The sequence below is a fragment of the Pelobates fuscus genome, chromosome 5 (genome assembly GCF_036172605.1).
Source record: "Pelobates fuscus isolate aPelFus1 chromosome 5, aPelFus1.pri, whole genome shotgun sequence".
NCBI lineage: Eukaryota > Metazoa > Chordata > Amphibia > Anura > Pelobatidae > Pelobates > Pelobates fuscus.
The window spans coordinates 184,360,817-184,376,909 of record NC_086321.1 but is presented as its reverse complement, the minus strand read 5'-3'; the positions used below and the strand labels follow the sequence as shown (position 1 = coordinate 184,376,909).

General features: G+C 42.6%; 1 protein-coding gene across 2 annotated transcripts in view; it reads left to right on the top strand.

The window, feature by feature from the left end:
- LOC134611195 (receptor-interacting serine/threonine-protein kinase 3-like) overlaps positions 1-15,056 on the top strand; it is an 80,583-nt gene extending 65,527 nt beyond the window's left edge. The window contains exons 10-13 of one of the 2 annotated variants that reach the window (XM_063454833.1): positions 883-922; positions 1,181-1,230; positions 13,761-13,788; positions 14,341-15,056. In XM_063454833.1, the coding sequence (XP_063310903.1) occupies positions 883-922; positions 1,181-1,230; positions 13,761-13,788; positions 14,341-14,813 (591 nt within the window). In that variant the 3' untranslated portion in view covers positions 14,814-15,056. The remainder of the gene's footprint in view (positions 1-882; positions 923-1,180; positions 1,231-13,760; positions 13,789-14,340) is intronic. The other variant, XM_063454834.1, reaches the window with a different exon arrangement.
- Positions 15,057-16,093: the final 1,037 nt, after the last annotated feature.

The window sequence follows — 16,093 nt, the reverse complement described above, 5'->3', positions numbered from 1 at the left end:
GCAATGTCCTCCTCTTAGCCTGTGCTTGCCAATGCTAAGCATACCTTCCAAGGTAATCAAGTAAATTACATAATTTATATAATCCTTGATAGAATATGTTAGCAACAGGTGTATCTTCCGGTAGCACACTAAAAAGAACATTTGTAGGTAGCCAACACCTACACTTTAAAGCAAATAAAACAATAACTGGGACATTAAGATAAACTTTCCAAAGAACGTTTCACATTGAGCCACAAGTAGGAAAGAAAGTAATTAAACCATCTTGAACTGCTCACAAAATGAAATGCACTCACCTGTTTTAGTGTTCCAGACTAATAGGACAGCTTCACACCTTCATGTGAACAAATTGAAACACTTAGATCTCTCTACTGTTTGGACGGGAAGCATTAACAAGGAACACTCTAAACACCATAACCACTACAGTCTACTGTACCCGAGTAGTTTGTCTAACTGTTTTAGAACATTTCAACAAATTAGCTTTGTGCACTGGTCGCCTCCCCCAGCTTCTCCTGCATGTCTACAATGAGCTGAAGGAGGTCCGATAAAGGGTCGCACTCATTGGCTGAGATGGTTCAGCTGATGCTGCCTGTCATCCAATAGGTAGAACCCTGCACAGACTTGCTTAGCTAAGTGGCGTTAACCATATTCTCCTGCAAAGAGAATCTGGAAGCAGGGGGCTCAGGTGTGTGCACCATGCAGGACCCAAGTAAGATTTCAAACTATTCTAAAATGGTTTGATGAATTTCTCTGGGAGGATGCCAGCAAGCTATAGCAGCCTTGGTGCTTAGAGTGTTTCTTTAACTTAGTATATCTGTACATTGCTGACTTATAAATCTATTCATAATTTAATTATCTATTTCATTTTTTTTTTGTTTATTTTAGATTTATGGTCAAAGACATTCACATATATTTCAACAACCAGGTAAATGTATCTTCATCTTCTACTTGGGGTTTGCCCTTGAAATCATTTATATTTATCTTCTTGTTCGGTAACACTTTCTTTGCCTGATACAATTTTTTTTAAATTTTTTTTTTAATGGATTTGCTTCCAGTGGACTGAAAACTTGAAACACATTAAATAAATATGTAACATGTAATTTGTTTGCATGGATTAACTACCTGTATGTAAGACTAGTAATTAAGTGTCATTTTAATCTGATCAAAACATATTTTTTAACAGGTTATTCTTTTCGTCAGCCACAGTTCTTTTATAGTAGACCACCATCTCAGGTAAATAACAGATCTTATGAATTATTGTAAGCTTACAATGTAGAATACATATCTAATATAATGCACATGCATACACTAACATCTAACACCATAGCAACTCAGTCTGTATGATAGAATAGTGTTATTTAACATTTTCATTTAAGGGCTCTGTATCTCTCCTCCAGTGTATGATAAGGAGATGGAGAAACCAAACTAAACATGTAGAGCTATAATACTGAGGGCTGCAAAGAAATAGGCTACAACATTTTCCACATTGTAAATTATATAGTATATAGCTATACTGAACACCAAAACAATATGACAGAAGTGTGAATATAAGACAAAGACTATTTTTTGCTATTATGTTATCAATATCCCGTCTTACACTGAGCTAAACTGTGCAATAGTACCAACTGGTATATTTATCAGGAATACCATGTATTAGGGTATTATTAAAAGCTAGATCCTAGGACACAACTGAACGTAAACAACTTTAGTATTATTAAAGAAGCACGCCCGGTTTATACATAAGTACAGTTATGGATAGCGCTGAATTGTAGTATTGCCAGTTTAGATTTTGCCAGTTCCCTAAAATAAATTGTTAATCTACCAATAACCCAAGAGGGTCTCTTCACTGCAACTCTTCTCTGCCCGCCATAGATTATAAGTAATGGTGATTTCCTAGCCAATAGAGTGCTGCCCTTAGCAAGAATGCTGCCTATTATGACGCAAGGTACATGTACAGCAATTCCCACAGCTATTGATCCTGTAATGCTTCTTATGGAGAATTGGAAAAATAATTGTTTGTCTATGAGAAGCCTTGTGCTAGAGTACAAAGTAAGAGAGGAAGTGCACCCGTCCGGTTGTCTGATTGAAAGCTGGAAGGGAGCAGCTTAGTCACTTTGTAAAAGAGCTGACTTCTCTTGAAATCAGAACTTTCATAAAGTGGCAAAGAGGAACAATCTGTTAAACCTTAAAACACCTCAGCAAGCTAGAGTGATTGAGGGATGTGGAGGGGTCTTTTAAATTATCCAGTCTTTGTCAATGCTTACTAGCACATACCAAGTGATGTGGCAGATGAAATTGCTGAAAACAAGACTTCAGTGGTAACATCTTAATAAATACAAAAATAATAGGTAGACTTATCAACTCAATCTTGCTAAATAAGGTAAAAATAATATGTTACTTCTTTAATACTAAAAAAAAAACACACTTTTCACTGGTACTTCTCATACATGTCATGAAAAATATATAGGTTCAAAGTTATTATGTCATATCATCACATATGCAGATCATGATAAAATTAATAAACATGCTGATTGGTATATAATAAAAAAAATGTAAGCATGTATTAAAGACACTAACAATAATATAATACGCATTAAAAAGATGTTGCAAAACCAGCATGTGGGAAATTGTATGGTGCTATTCTTTAGAGTCTGTGTTCTACTGCCAGAATAGTGATAGAGATGCTCCAAAATTCCTCTAAATAATGTTTAGATTAAACAACAGCCAACAAACACATTTCTATGGCATCAGCTCTGACTTTTTTTTTGTCAAGGCCTAATACAAATCAAAACGGCATTGTAATATAAAACTGACACTCGCACTGAAAATGTCCCAAACAGTGCATTGTGACTAACTGAATTGAATATCCCGTGACAGTCTGGTCTAGAAATGTTCCATTACGAGAGATAACTGAGGCCCTGTAAGTCAAGCATGTAATGATTCATGTTGTTTACATTCATGTTTATTTCAACATGAAACCCAACAGGTTTGATCTTGCATGAAACACGTCAAACATAGAGTAGACTAACAAATTTACATTTCTGTGACTACTCAGATTTAGTGCCTACAGGATTATTATCTGAGACTGTACATTTAAGGCTCAGTTAGCTGGGAAATAACCCAGTTTTGCTATTATTTGCATTTGCCTGATCAATTTCCAACAGTTCCAGGTTTGGTGAATAAAATTGGTAGTCTGCTCTACTCCTAGATAGCTCTAACCTATTATAACAACAGAACGTGCATCTTTAGTCATAACAAACCATAGCTTTCCCATAGAATCCAAATAGATTCCCAATAAAATTGTATTTGGTTTAACTGCTGAGACAGTCGATAACCAATGACATACAATTGTATGGTGCTATTCTTCAGAGAGTACATTTTACTGCCGGAATAGTGATCACTGTGTTTGGAACATTGGGATCTCACCATCTCTTTATCAATTTTCTTTTCTATTTACACTAGTACACTAGATTTTAAATGGGCAGTGGGAGATCTACAAGTTTCTACACACTGTCCATGTTATTGTTGTAATACACATTACTATATTGTGAAAGGTTTTAACCAATTGTAGATTATACTAGCTTTAGTGTAACTATAATCTCAATTTTATTAATGACAGGAGACAAATATTTTCTTAAGTCTCTCTTTACTAGAACTCCACAGCAGCACATTAACATAGAGATAAAAACACCAGAGACAAAAAAATCAGGAATCTATAAAAGGCTTCTCCCAACTAATTATTTCCTCTTTCACGCTGCGACAAATAAAGTACATGAACAATACACCACAAATACAATAACAGGAGAAACAAACATAACATAACGATGAATTCCATCCGAAATTGAAACTGTGGAACCAGTGGGTGAAGCCTTGACCTTTATCCTGTAGAGTAGTCGGATCTAAGAACTGTAGCCAAACCATTAAACTGAAACGAGATAAACAGAGTCGAAACAGTGATTAGCGAATTAAATGTAATTAAATGTACTGAGAAAACATGAATCCCCATCGTAAAGACTGACAGTATAATATCCCAGATAGTAAAAAAACCTGAACCCCCATCATAAAATACTGACGGTACCATATCCCAGTTAGACCACAACTCCCCCAAATAACCAACCTAGCCCAAGAGACCAGGTGAACAACAAGTCAGTCAAACCAACAAACAACAAGGGGAGGGAGAAACTGGGAGGGAAATATTTGCCTCCTGTCATTAATAAAATTAAGATTATAGTTACACTAAAGCTAGTATAACCTACAAATTTATAGCATGACAGGAGGCTTCATATTTGCTGTTTTAATGCTCGGACAGCAAAGACCAAAGAAACACGATCCGCTGTACCAACCTAAACTCTGCGAAGATAGCTCCTCATAACAGGCAGGAAAGCTTACGATGTCTAGGAGAAATAATGTCGTTACCTCAAGTCGCCGTGTTACGGACTGAAGTGAACCGAAAAAACCTATACGCCCCGCCAATGCCAACCACAACCAAGCGGTACATGAAGGGCGAGAAAAAGGGACAAACCATTTAAACAAACGGTGACGTCGAACACCGCCTAAAGGTTGGAGCGCTACCAAAGTAAGAATATGACCCTCGGATCCAACTAAGGCTGATAGACAACTAAGGTCCGAACCGCTGAATCCATTTGAAAGAAAAACAAGGTATAATAACGGAAATAACTCCAGAATCAGTGGAGGGGCAAAACACGACAGAACCCACCATAGGAGTATGACAAAACTCATGTACCCCCTGGGGAGATGAATACCCGTCCTCAGGAATCGTAAAGGGAATTCTAAGCAGAGCAAGGTCCGCCGACAGTCGTCCGCGCTACCTAATCTAATTAATATGGCAGTCCTGATGGAATACACCCAAAGCTATTAAAAGAGCTTAGTGGTGTACTAGCAAAACCATTAACAGATTTATTTAACCAATCATTGATAACAGGAGTAGTCCCAGAAGATTGGAAGTTAGCGAATGTTGTGCCCATTCACAAGAAAGTTATAGAAAGGTAATAGGGAGGAGTCGGGCAACTATAGGCCAGTAAGCCTTACTTCAGTAGTGGGGAAAGTGATGGAAACCATGTTAAAGGATAGGATTGTTGAACATCTAAAAACACATGGATTTCAAGACCAGAGACAACATGGGTTTACTTCAGGGAGATCATGCCAAACTAATCTTATTGATTTTTTTTGATTGGGTAACTAAAATTATAGATCAGGGTGGTGCAGTAGACATTGCTTACCTAGATTTCAGTAAGGCTTTTGACACTGTTGCACATAGAAGGCTTATCAATAAACTACAATCTTTGAGTTTGGATTCCAATATTGTTGAATGGGTAAGGCAGTGGCTGAGTGACAGGCAACAGAGGGTTGTAGTCAATGGAGTATATTCGAAGCTTGGGCTTGTCACCAGTGGGGTACCTCAGGGATCTGTACTTGGACCCATTCTCTTTAATATTTTTATTAGTGATATTGCAGAAGGTCTTGATGGTAAGGTGTGTCTTTTTGCGGATGATACTAAGATATGTAACAGGGTTGATGTTCCAGGAGGGATAAGCCAAATGGAAAATGATTTAGGTAAACTAGAAAAATGGTCAGAGTTGTGGCAACTGACATTTAATGTGGATAAGTGCAAGATAATGCATCTTGGACGTAAAAACCCAAGGGTAGAGTACAAAATATTTGATAGAGTCCTAACCTCAACATCTGAGGAAAGGGATTTAGGGGTGATTATTTCTGATGACTTAAAGGTAGGCAGACAATGTAATAGAGCAGCAGGAAATGCTAGCAGAATGCTTGGTTGTATAGGGAGAGGTATTAGCAGTAGAAAGAGGGAAGTGCTCATGCCATTGTACAGAACACTGGTGAGACCTCACTTGGAGTACTGTACACAGTACTGGAGACCCTATCTTCAGAAGGATATTGATACCTTAGAGAGAGTTCAAAGAAGGGCTACTAAACTGGTTCATGGATTGCAGGATAAAACTTACCAGGAAAGGTTAAAGGATCTTAACATGTATAGCTTGGAGGAAAGACGAGACAGGGGGGATATGATAGAAACATTTAAATACATAAAGGGAATCAACACAGTAAAGGAGGAGACTATATTTAAAAGAAGAAAAACTACCACAACAAGAGGACATAGTCTTAAATTAGAGGGACAAAGGTTTAAAAATAATATCAGGAAGTATTACTTTACTGAGAGGGTAGTGGATGCATGGAATAGCCTTCCAGCTGAAGTGGTAGAGGTTAACACAGTAAAGGAGTTTAAGCATGCGTGGGATAGGCATAAGGCTATCCTAACTATAAGATAAGGCCAGGGACTAATGAAAGTATTTAGAAAACTGGGCAGACTAGATGGGCCGAATGGTTCTTATCTGCCGTCACATTCTATGTTTCTATGTTTCTATGTCCTCGGTAATAAAGTGACCGAACAATACCGGAACCCTGTAAAAGCGGTAGCAAAATTAGGAGATCCATACTAGACCCAACTACGTCAGGGTTAGCCATGCAGACCAAAGTCTCACAATCCCCGAGATCAAATGAGCAAGGGTCCAGGGAATCCAGGAACTAGGTTCGACTCTGCCGAAGCGGAGATCATAATTCCAAAGTACCAGCAGACCGAGACACCTGTAGAAAGGTCCTGAGACCAAACAAATGGAGGAGACTCGTCCGCGTCTCCGTGTCGAACACTCCTGGAGGGAAGCATCCATTGCTGAGCAAACGGGTCCGTCATCCAGCCGAACTTGTGGGGCCTGATGGTTCCTCCTCCGTGGACTAAAGTCTTGACGCCGGGTCCTCCCAGAGAAACGATTCCATACATACGAGAACTCGGGCAGAGGAGAGCGTAGGAGGCACCCCCTTGCGTCCAATCCGCCCTCCAGGACTCTACTCCTTGAGATGTAGAGGAGGTCGATATTTCCCTGGTTGAAACGAAATCCAGGTACTCGAACAAGGGAAAACGCATGGAGCGTCTGACCTTTCGGTCTGGGAGGTACCTCGCAGGGGGTCTGGGAAGCCCGTCCAGGTAGACCGTACAACAAGACGTCCTATATCGATGAAGAGTCGCGTCCGGATCCCAACACGTGGAAAACGAGAAAGATCTCTTCAAATAGTTCTGGAATTCCTGAATGTCCTCAATTCCTCCCAACCTGCCAACCAGGTTGTAATGTCGCCCAAATGACTGATGCACAAGATACCTATCTCACCAGGGAGAAAATAGAGGCCACCTTACCAGAACTGGGCCCCGCGGTCCCTAGAAGTTTCTTAAAGGCCGCGTCTAATTCAAAGTAACCAATGAATATACTTCAATCGTAGACTCGTGCTGGGACTCCGAGGGGCTCAGATCCCTTTATCCCAAGCTCCAGCGGACCAAATTGCGTTTAGGATAGGGTCGTCTGTCACCCCAAACTCGGGGCCCCGTCTGGGATGTCATCCAAAAGTGGAGGCAAGTGTGAAATTCCGGGTCAAGGGTCTAATCCCCTATAAAAGGTACGGGTTGGAGCTGAGATAAGCCTCCATCAAGTATTTCCATGTAAAAAAGGACACATATTATACTTCCTCGTATGTTCCGCTAGCACAACTCACTCGTGTAGTGGAAAACAATCGGCTTGCCAGTGCGGACTTAATAGTATAGGCACTGCAGTGGGCCGCACTCAGGATCTCCTGAATACTAGACAGGTGCTTAACCAGCAAAACCACAGTGCCCCATCGGGGTCGAAGTCTGGGTGTGCGGCTACTTAGTTCGGGAGCCCGGCTGGGAATACCGCTCGAATTATCCTGCGGGCTTCTCAAGCCAGCGGTCTACAGGCCCAGAAACGCACCGATGGTGCTAGGTGATCGGGCAGAGACCATTGCAAAGAAACCAGGTGAGCAATGGATCGAGGTTCGAACAGGGGTTCGTTTAAGGCGATCCACGAGACGACCTCTTCTTCCACGGTCGTCGGGGCCCCTGTAGTGGACTTTGTTTTACATGTCATGGTGCCACAAGGGGCCATCTCATAACCCACACCCCCATCGTCCTCTCCTTCCGAGGTGCACCGGTCCGCCCGCCATTCAGCTAGGGCGGCCATGGTGGGGGGGGGGAGTTACAGGGATCTTTACCCCTGCGCCACAAAGGTAGTGTCGTCTGGCCGTCAAGGCCAATCGTATCAGGGTTAGACACTTCTCCGGAGTCTAATCTTTCCAGGCGTCTGGTTCCGGGCCTTCATCCTACCCGTAGTGCTTATGCGCCCTTGCCTGCTCTCCACTCGGAGAGTCTGACTCCTTCAAGTCGTTTTCCTTTTTAAGAAGGTGGTCACTGCCGCGTCCTGTGGTCATAGTCTCCCCCGCGCCATATAGGCAGGGCCGTCTGGCCGCTTGCAGAGCCTCGGAGTCTTATCTTTCCCGGAGCCTGGTTCACCCTTCCAGTAGCGCTCATGCGCAGTTGCCTGCTCTCCTCAAGGAGAGTCTGACTCATTCAAGTCACTGGTTCAGGGCCTTCACCCTTCAAGTAGCGCTTATGTGCCCTTGCCTGCTCTCCTCTAGGAGAGTCTGACTCATTCAAGTCGCCTGCCATTTTAAAGGTGGGCCCTCTAGCATTACGCTCCTGATAAGCTTAAGGGAGGACCCTGGCTGAAGCCTACTTCCACGGAGGTGGTAACTGCCATAGTAGTCATTGTCTGCGCTGTTAACCCGGATAAGGGTTCTCCTGTGCAACGGTCCCTGGCAAAGCGACCTCAAGGAGTATAGAGGACAAGTGTCACCGGCAGGGAGATAGGGGCAGCACCCCATATAGTGACCGAGTAGATAGCGGCTTGATCCAAGGAGACATCTGACTGCTATTTTGGGGTCAAGAAGGAATTTTTTTCCTTGTTTGTTGCAAAATTGGAAGCGCTTCAGACTAGGTGTTTTGCCTTCTTTTGGATCAACAGCAAAAGCATATGTGAGGAAGGCTGAACTTGATGGACGCAAGTCTCTTTTCAGCTATGTAACTATGTAAACTATGTATATTACTGTGTAACTGTACATAGCCTTCTCCTGTGTAACTGTACATAGCATTCTTCTGTGCAACTGTACATAGCATTCTTCTGTGCAACTGTACATAGCATTCTTCTGTGTAACTGTACATAGTATATCACTGTGTAACTGTACATAGCCTTCTCCTGTGTAACTGTACATAGTATATTACTGTGTAACTATACATAGCCTTCTACTGTGTAACTGTACATAGCCTTCTACTGTGTAACTGTACATAGCATTCTACTGTGTGACTGTACCTAGCATTCCATTGTGCAACTGTAGATAACGCACTTCAGTTAAATAGTGCCTGACACTCCGTAAATAGTGAACTTGCATATTGAGTACACCTGTAGTCAGGGAACTCACCAACTGAGTTACCTCACAAGCGGTGGTCCATTGGTCAATATGATAAAACAGAGCTCTGCAAGCAATCATCTGAACAAACAAAAGGGGGGGGGGGATGAGTATAAGTGGTAACACTGCCAGCTGTGCCTGTAACCCTTGAGGGGTTGTGCACAGCTCTATATAGCAAGCCTGTGATCTATACCAGTGCTCCCCAACCTTTTTATTGCCGCGGACCGGTAAACATTTGATAATTTTTCCGTGGCCCGCTTGTTTTGATTTAATAAGACAAAAAAAAAAAACAGTCACATATATTAAAAAACACGCAGACACATACATAGTCAGAAAATCACAAACACAGTCACATAAAGACAGAGACTCAAAATTGTGTGTATGTGTGTGTGAGCGGTGCAGTGTGTATGTGAGGGTGGCAGTGTGTGTGAGAGTTGCAGTGTGTGTGTGTTTGGGGCGGTGTGTGTATGGGGGCAGTGTTTGCGGGGCAGTGTGTGTAGTGTGTGTATGGGGCAGTGTTTGGGGGCAGTGTGTGTAGTGTGTGTATGGGGCAGTGTTTGGGGGCAGTGTGTGTAGTGTGTGTATGGGGCAGTGTTTGTGGGGCAGTGTGTGTAGTGTGTGTATGGGGGCAGTGTTTGCAGTGTGTGTATGGGGCAGTGTTTGGGGGCAGTGTGTGTATGGGGGCAGTGTGTGTAGTGTGTGTATGGGGGCAGTGTTTGGGGGCAGTGTGTGTAGTGTGTGTATGGGGGAGTGTTTGTGGGGCAGTGTGTGTAGTGTGTGTATGGGGCAGTGTTTGTGGGGCAGTGTGTGTAGTGTGTGTATGGGGGCAGTGTTTGCGGGGCAGTGTGTGTAGTGTGTGTATGGGGCAGTGTTTGTGGGGCAGTGTGTGTAGTGTGTGTATGGGGCAGTGTTTGTGGGGCTGGGTGTGTAGTGTGTGTATGGGGGCAGTGTGTGTAGTGTGTGTATGGGGGCAGTGTGTGTAGTGTGTGTATGGGGCAGTGTTTATGGGGCAGTGTGTGTAGTGTGTGTATGGGGCAGTGTTTGTGGGGCTGTGTGTGTAGTGTGTGTATGGGGCAGTGTGTGTGGGGCTGTGTGTGTAGTGTGTGTATGGGGCAGTGTTTGTGGGGCAGTGTGTGTAGTGTGTGTATGGGGCAGTGTTTGGGGGCAGTGTGTGTAGTGTGTGTATGGGGCAGTGTGTGTAGTGTGTGTATGGGGCAGTGTTTGTGGGGCTGTGTGTGTAGTGTGTGTATGGGGCAGTGTTTGTGGGGCTGTGTGTGTAGTGTGTGTATGGGGCAGTGTTTGTGGGGCAGTGTGTGTAGGGCTGTGTGTGTAGTGTGTGTATGGGGCAGTGTGTGTAGTGTGTGTATGGGGCAGTGTGTGTAGGGTGTGTATGGGGCAGTGTGTGTATGGGGGCAGTGTGTGTATGGGGAGTAAGGAGGGTAGGGAGGCTTTTTTTAATTTATTTAATTAAAAATAATATATTGATGTCCCCCCTCCCTTCTTACCTTTACTGGGAGGAGGGGGACATTTCTTAGTCCCTGGTGGTCCGGTGGTGGTGAGATGAACTCTAGCCCAGTTACAGGGCTAGAGTTCACTCTCGCGAGATTTGGAGCGTTGCCGTGGTTACCGCGGCAACGCTCCAAATCTCGCGAGAGGAGGACCCGGAGGAGCTGCAGGTAAGAGCTCCTGGGTCCTCTCTCCCTCCCCTGCCGGCTGCCAGCACCGTGCCTGCGGACCGGGGAGGGAGATCTCTGATCTCCCCTCCGGTCCGCAGGCACATTGCAGGGCTGGCACTTGGGCAATGCCAGCCCTGCATTAGCCGGCAGGCTCACACACCCCTGGGCGGCCCGGTACCGTTTGATCCACGGACCGGTACCGGTCCGCGGCCCGGGGGTTGGGGAACACTGATCTATACCATCTACTATGGTCCCACATGGGGCACAAAGCCAGGACAGCCTGAGGGTGCAATGCGCCCAAGTCATAGCTGAGTCCCACATGTGCCTGCCATCGACGGAACTTATGCGGTAAATCTGGAAACTGTCCGGCCCCGCCCCCACCCGACCATGCGGTTGCGGGGAAGTGGATGCTCGGGGCCGCCGCACTGCATGGGAAGGTAAACCCCCCACCCACGCCGCGGGAGCAGTTATACCGCGAACAGAAGCGTGGTTCGGGTGGGGGTTGGAAGCAGAGGATCTCGCTCGGCGGACGGAGTCGGCGGGCGGGATCCAACACGTGGGACCGCCGGAGTCTTACTCCGGGGTCCCGGCGGTCGGCAACGGAAAGTGGTCGGAGAACCGCTTTTCGGCGGCCGCAAATGGACGAAAAGTGAAGGGGGCAAAGCCACCCGGAAAAGGTAGTGGGAGGGAGGGAAAAAGGAAATCCCCCCAAACCCGAGAAAAAACGATCCTCAGACAGGGGGGCTCAAAACAGAATGCAGAAAAGTCATAAGAGAAAATACATTCCTACAGCAAAAAAGTAGGGACAGAAAAATACAATCTAAATAAATAAATCATAATGGCAGTAGTAAGGTAAACACGTTCTAAACAAATAAATCCCTGCAGCCATTTTTTGTGCTGAAAAACCCCAACTCGGCTTATACTCAAGTCAATAGTCTGTATTATGGCAATTTGCATTGCCATAATACAGACAGGGGCTGTGGGGGCTGTCAGAGAGTTTACTTACCTCTCCTGCAGCTCCTGTCAGCTACCTCCTCCTCCGCGCCGTCCGTTCAGCACCTCGGTCAGCTCCCAGTGTAAATCTCGCGAGAGCCGCGGCTCTCGCGAGACTTACAGTGTGGGCTGACAGAAGAGCTGACCGGACGGCGTGGAGGAGGAGGGAGCTGACAGGAGCTGCAGGAGAGGTAAGTTACAGCTCTGACAGCTAGCAAGCAGGGAGGGGGGACAAAAAAATGTATAATAGTAAAAAAAATAAATTAATTAATAATATAACAAAAAAAATGAAAATAATAATAATACAATAATAATAAAAATAGTAATAAAAAATAAATAATATAACAAAAAAATGTAAATAATAATAATAAAAAATATATTAAAAGGCCCACCCCCCACCAAGGCTCTGCATCACACTCTGCATCACACACACACACACACTGCACTCACACACACACACACACTGCACTCATATACACACTGCATTCACACACACACACTGCACTCATATACACACTGCATTCACACACACACACACACTGCACTCACACTGCATTCATACACACACTGCATTCACACACACACACTGCATTCACACTGCATTCATACACACACACTGCATTCATACATACACTGCACTCATACACACACTCTGCACTCATACACACACTCTGCACTCATACACACACTCTGCACTCATACACACACACTGCACTCATACACACACACTGCACTCATACACACACTCTGCACCCATACACACACTCTGCACCCATACACACACTCTGCACCCATACACACACACTGCACCCATACACACTGCACTCATATGCACACGCACACACTGCATTCATACACACACACTGTAAATAAAAATTCAATTCATATAATTTTTTTAGGATCTAATTTTATTTAGAAATTTACCAGTAGCTGCTGCATTTCCCACCCTAGTCTTATACTCGAGTCAATACGTTTTCCCAGTTTTTGGGGGTAAAATTAGGGGCCTCGGCTTATATTCGGGTCGGCTTATACTCGAGTATATACGGTAAATCAATCAATCAATCAAGCAATCACTACAGCACTAAGCAGGTAGGTGTAGAAAAACAGTATAGCTAAATAAATCAATCACTAGAGCACTAAGAAGGTAGATGCAAAAATACCCTCTAAACAAATAAATCAATACAGTAATAAACATATACAGTAAAATATCCACAACCACCCATATATAACAGGAGGCAGTGGTACTCTGACCTGTACTGACTGCGGAGCAGCAAATAAAGAGGAAATAGATAGTTGGGAGAAGCCTTTTATAGATTCCTGATATTTTTGTCTCTGGTGTTTTTATCTCTATGTTAATGTGCTGCTGTGGAGTTCTAGTAAAGAGAGACTTAAGCAAATATGAAGCCTCCTGTCATGCTATAAAATTCTAATACATTCTTTATCATATACCGGCCCTATCTATCTTTATCGTACCAACAAGTTGATCCTAGATGCATATGGTATTTAAGAGAGTATTTAAGTATCAGAGAGGCATCTGATATGGTGAAATGCCTTATTTATCTTATTATTTTTTATGCTTTTTTGTTATTTCTGCTTTTTATTGATATAGAAATATTAAATTACAATAATCTTTGACAGATTAAAATGATGATGCCATTTTTAATAGCAAACCAGAAAGATATGTTGTATCCTGTCTTGTCTCGTTAAAATAAATGTATTTACATTACATCTTTTCCATTACAGGGTTATGGAGATCCCTATCAAGCTCCTAGTAAGTACAGTATCCTAGATATTCCTGTAAATCATTTTATATTAAAAGTGTCACTAATAGAAAATAAATAGTGCCTCTTTAAACGTGCTATGATAAATTAAATGTGAATTCAAGAGAATAAAACTCTAAACTCCACTGGGACAAAGAAACAAACAGGAAGTATAAACAGAATAACAGAAAGCACAAAAGTAAATGTAACAGCGTCTCAGAACACAACATTTCAGTTTACCATAGGGCACCAATATAAACTTTTTATTCAAATTCAGACACTGTCTGCAGCTCCACTTACTGGTTTAGTATTTAACTAGTTATATATGATGACAAAAATGATGACATTTAATATGGGTAAGTCCTAGTTACTTGTAACTTAATATAATGACACTTTCTTTATCAAAAAACACTTTACAGATTTATCTTGTCTGTATTTTTAATACATAAAATATATAAATGTTTAGGTGCATGCAATGAAGCGTAAAACAAATTGAGTTGCATGTGCCGTGTCTTTTTTTTTTCAGAATGTCATAATAATAGATCATTTGCTTCATATTTCAGCGTATTCAATAAATATTCATGGGTCTTCTAATGGAGTTCAGATTGGGAATAACAATGTTATGTATGTAAAAGAAAACAGACAAACATACCAAAATCCAAGTACCAGATTAAGGACACCCAATCAGCCACGTGGCACCCCAACAAGACAGGGCACCATTCCGAAGGCAACATGGCAAAGCCAGAATGTTGGACATTCTCAAACTGTACTGCAAAATGAGCAGCCATCCAATACCTCTAATGCAAATCAAACAGGAAATGTACCTTCAACACAGATCTGTCCTCCACCAGCTACCTCAGTAAACAACTTACAGCTAAGTAACATCCCATGTCAGCATGACAAAAATGCTATAGTTCAGGAAAACACAGAACGCTGTGCAGTGAGGTCTCAATCTAAATCCCAGGATCCCCAGCAAAGTCAGCAAACACCACCCCATAAAAATACCCAACAAGACAAAAACAACAAGCTTAACTGATAAAGTCTAAAGTATTCACCACAGTTAACAGACTGCAATGCAATGCAGTTATAGAGCTGTATGGGCATCACTACACTACCAGATACACCGCTCTACCCATTACAACAGTGCTCTGTAATGATTATAGTCCCATGTCCTCATGTGACTTACAATGCAGGAAGGTAGGTTTCCCGATGTCTTCCTAATACTAACTACCCTAATGCAGCAAGCTTCCTTAAAGAACGACTGTCACCCTCAAATCTATATTTTAATATAATAAACCTTTTATATGTTTAAAATTAATTTTAAAAAATAGATAAAATGTCATCCCTACCTATATATGACAGAATCCTTCAGACAGTGTTTAAAATTCCAACAGTTAGTCTCCATGATTCTCCCTGTGCAGAAACAGAGAAGACCGTAGAGACTAGATGTGGCTGAGGATTTTCTAATTTTTTTTACATATACATACGGTAATTTTAAGAAAACATGTATTTCTTTTCAAAACTTAATGAAAGAATCATTATATTAAAAATGAGTTACAGTTGTGATTTAACTAAACTTAAAGAGACACTATAGTCACCAGAACAACTACAGCTTAAAGGGACACTATAGGCCCCCAGACTACTTAATCTCATTGAAGTGGTCTACGTGCACTGTCCCAGTCCCTTATACCCTGCAAAGGTAATTATTGCAGCTATTGAGAAACTGCAATAATTACCTTGCAGGGTTAATGAAACCTCTAGTGGCTGTCTATAGATTTTGGGTCCTTAGTGGAATTTTGATCCACTAAATGATGCTGGACATCTTCACGCTTTGCATGAGAACATCCAGCGTCAGCTAAAACCCCATAGGAAAGCATTGATTCAATGCATTCCTATGGGGAAGTCCTAATGCACATTAGTTCCCCCCAGTGGCTGATGTCAGTGGAGGAGGAGCAGAGGAACATCGGGGCTGGAATCAGGTAAGTGGCAAAAGAGTTTTTAACTCTTTCAGTGCTGGGAGAGAGAGGATACTATAGTGCTAGGAATAAAACTTAGTATTCCTAGCACTATAGTTTCCCTGTAATATAGTTGTTCTGGTGTGTATAGTATGTCCCTGCAGGCCTTTTCATGTAAACACTGCCTTTTCAGGAAAACGCCAGTGTTTACATTACTGCCTCGGATCACCTCTAATGCCAGTCACTCAGAGCACCTAGTTGCCATAAACTAGAAGAGCACATTCCTACACTAACGGAATTGTTAGACAGAATAAAAATCTAAGTACACTTTTGAAAATAAGGCAATATTCACACATAGACA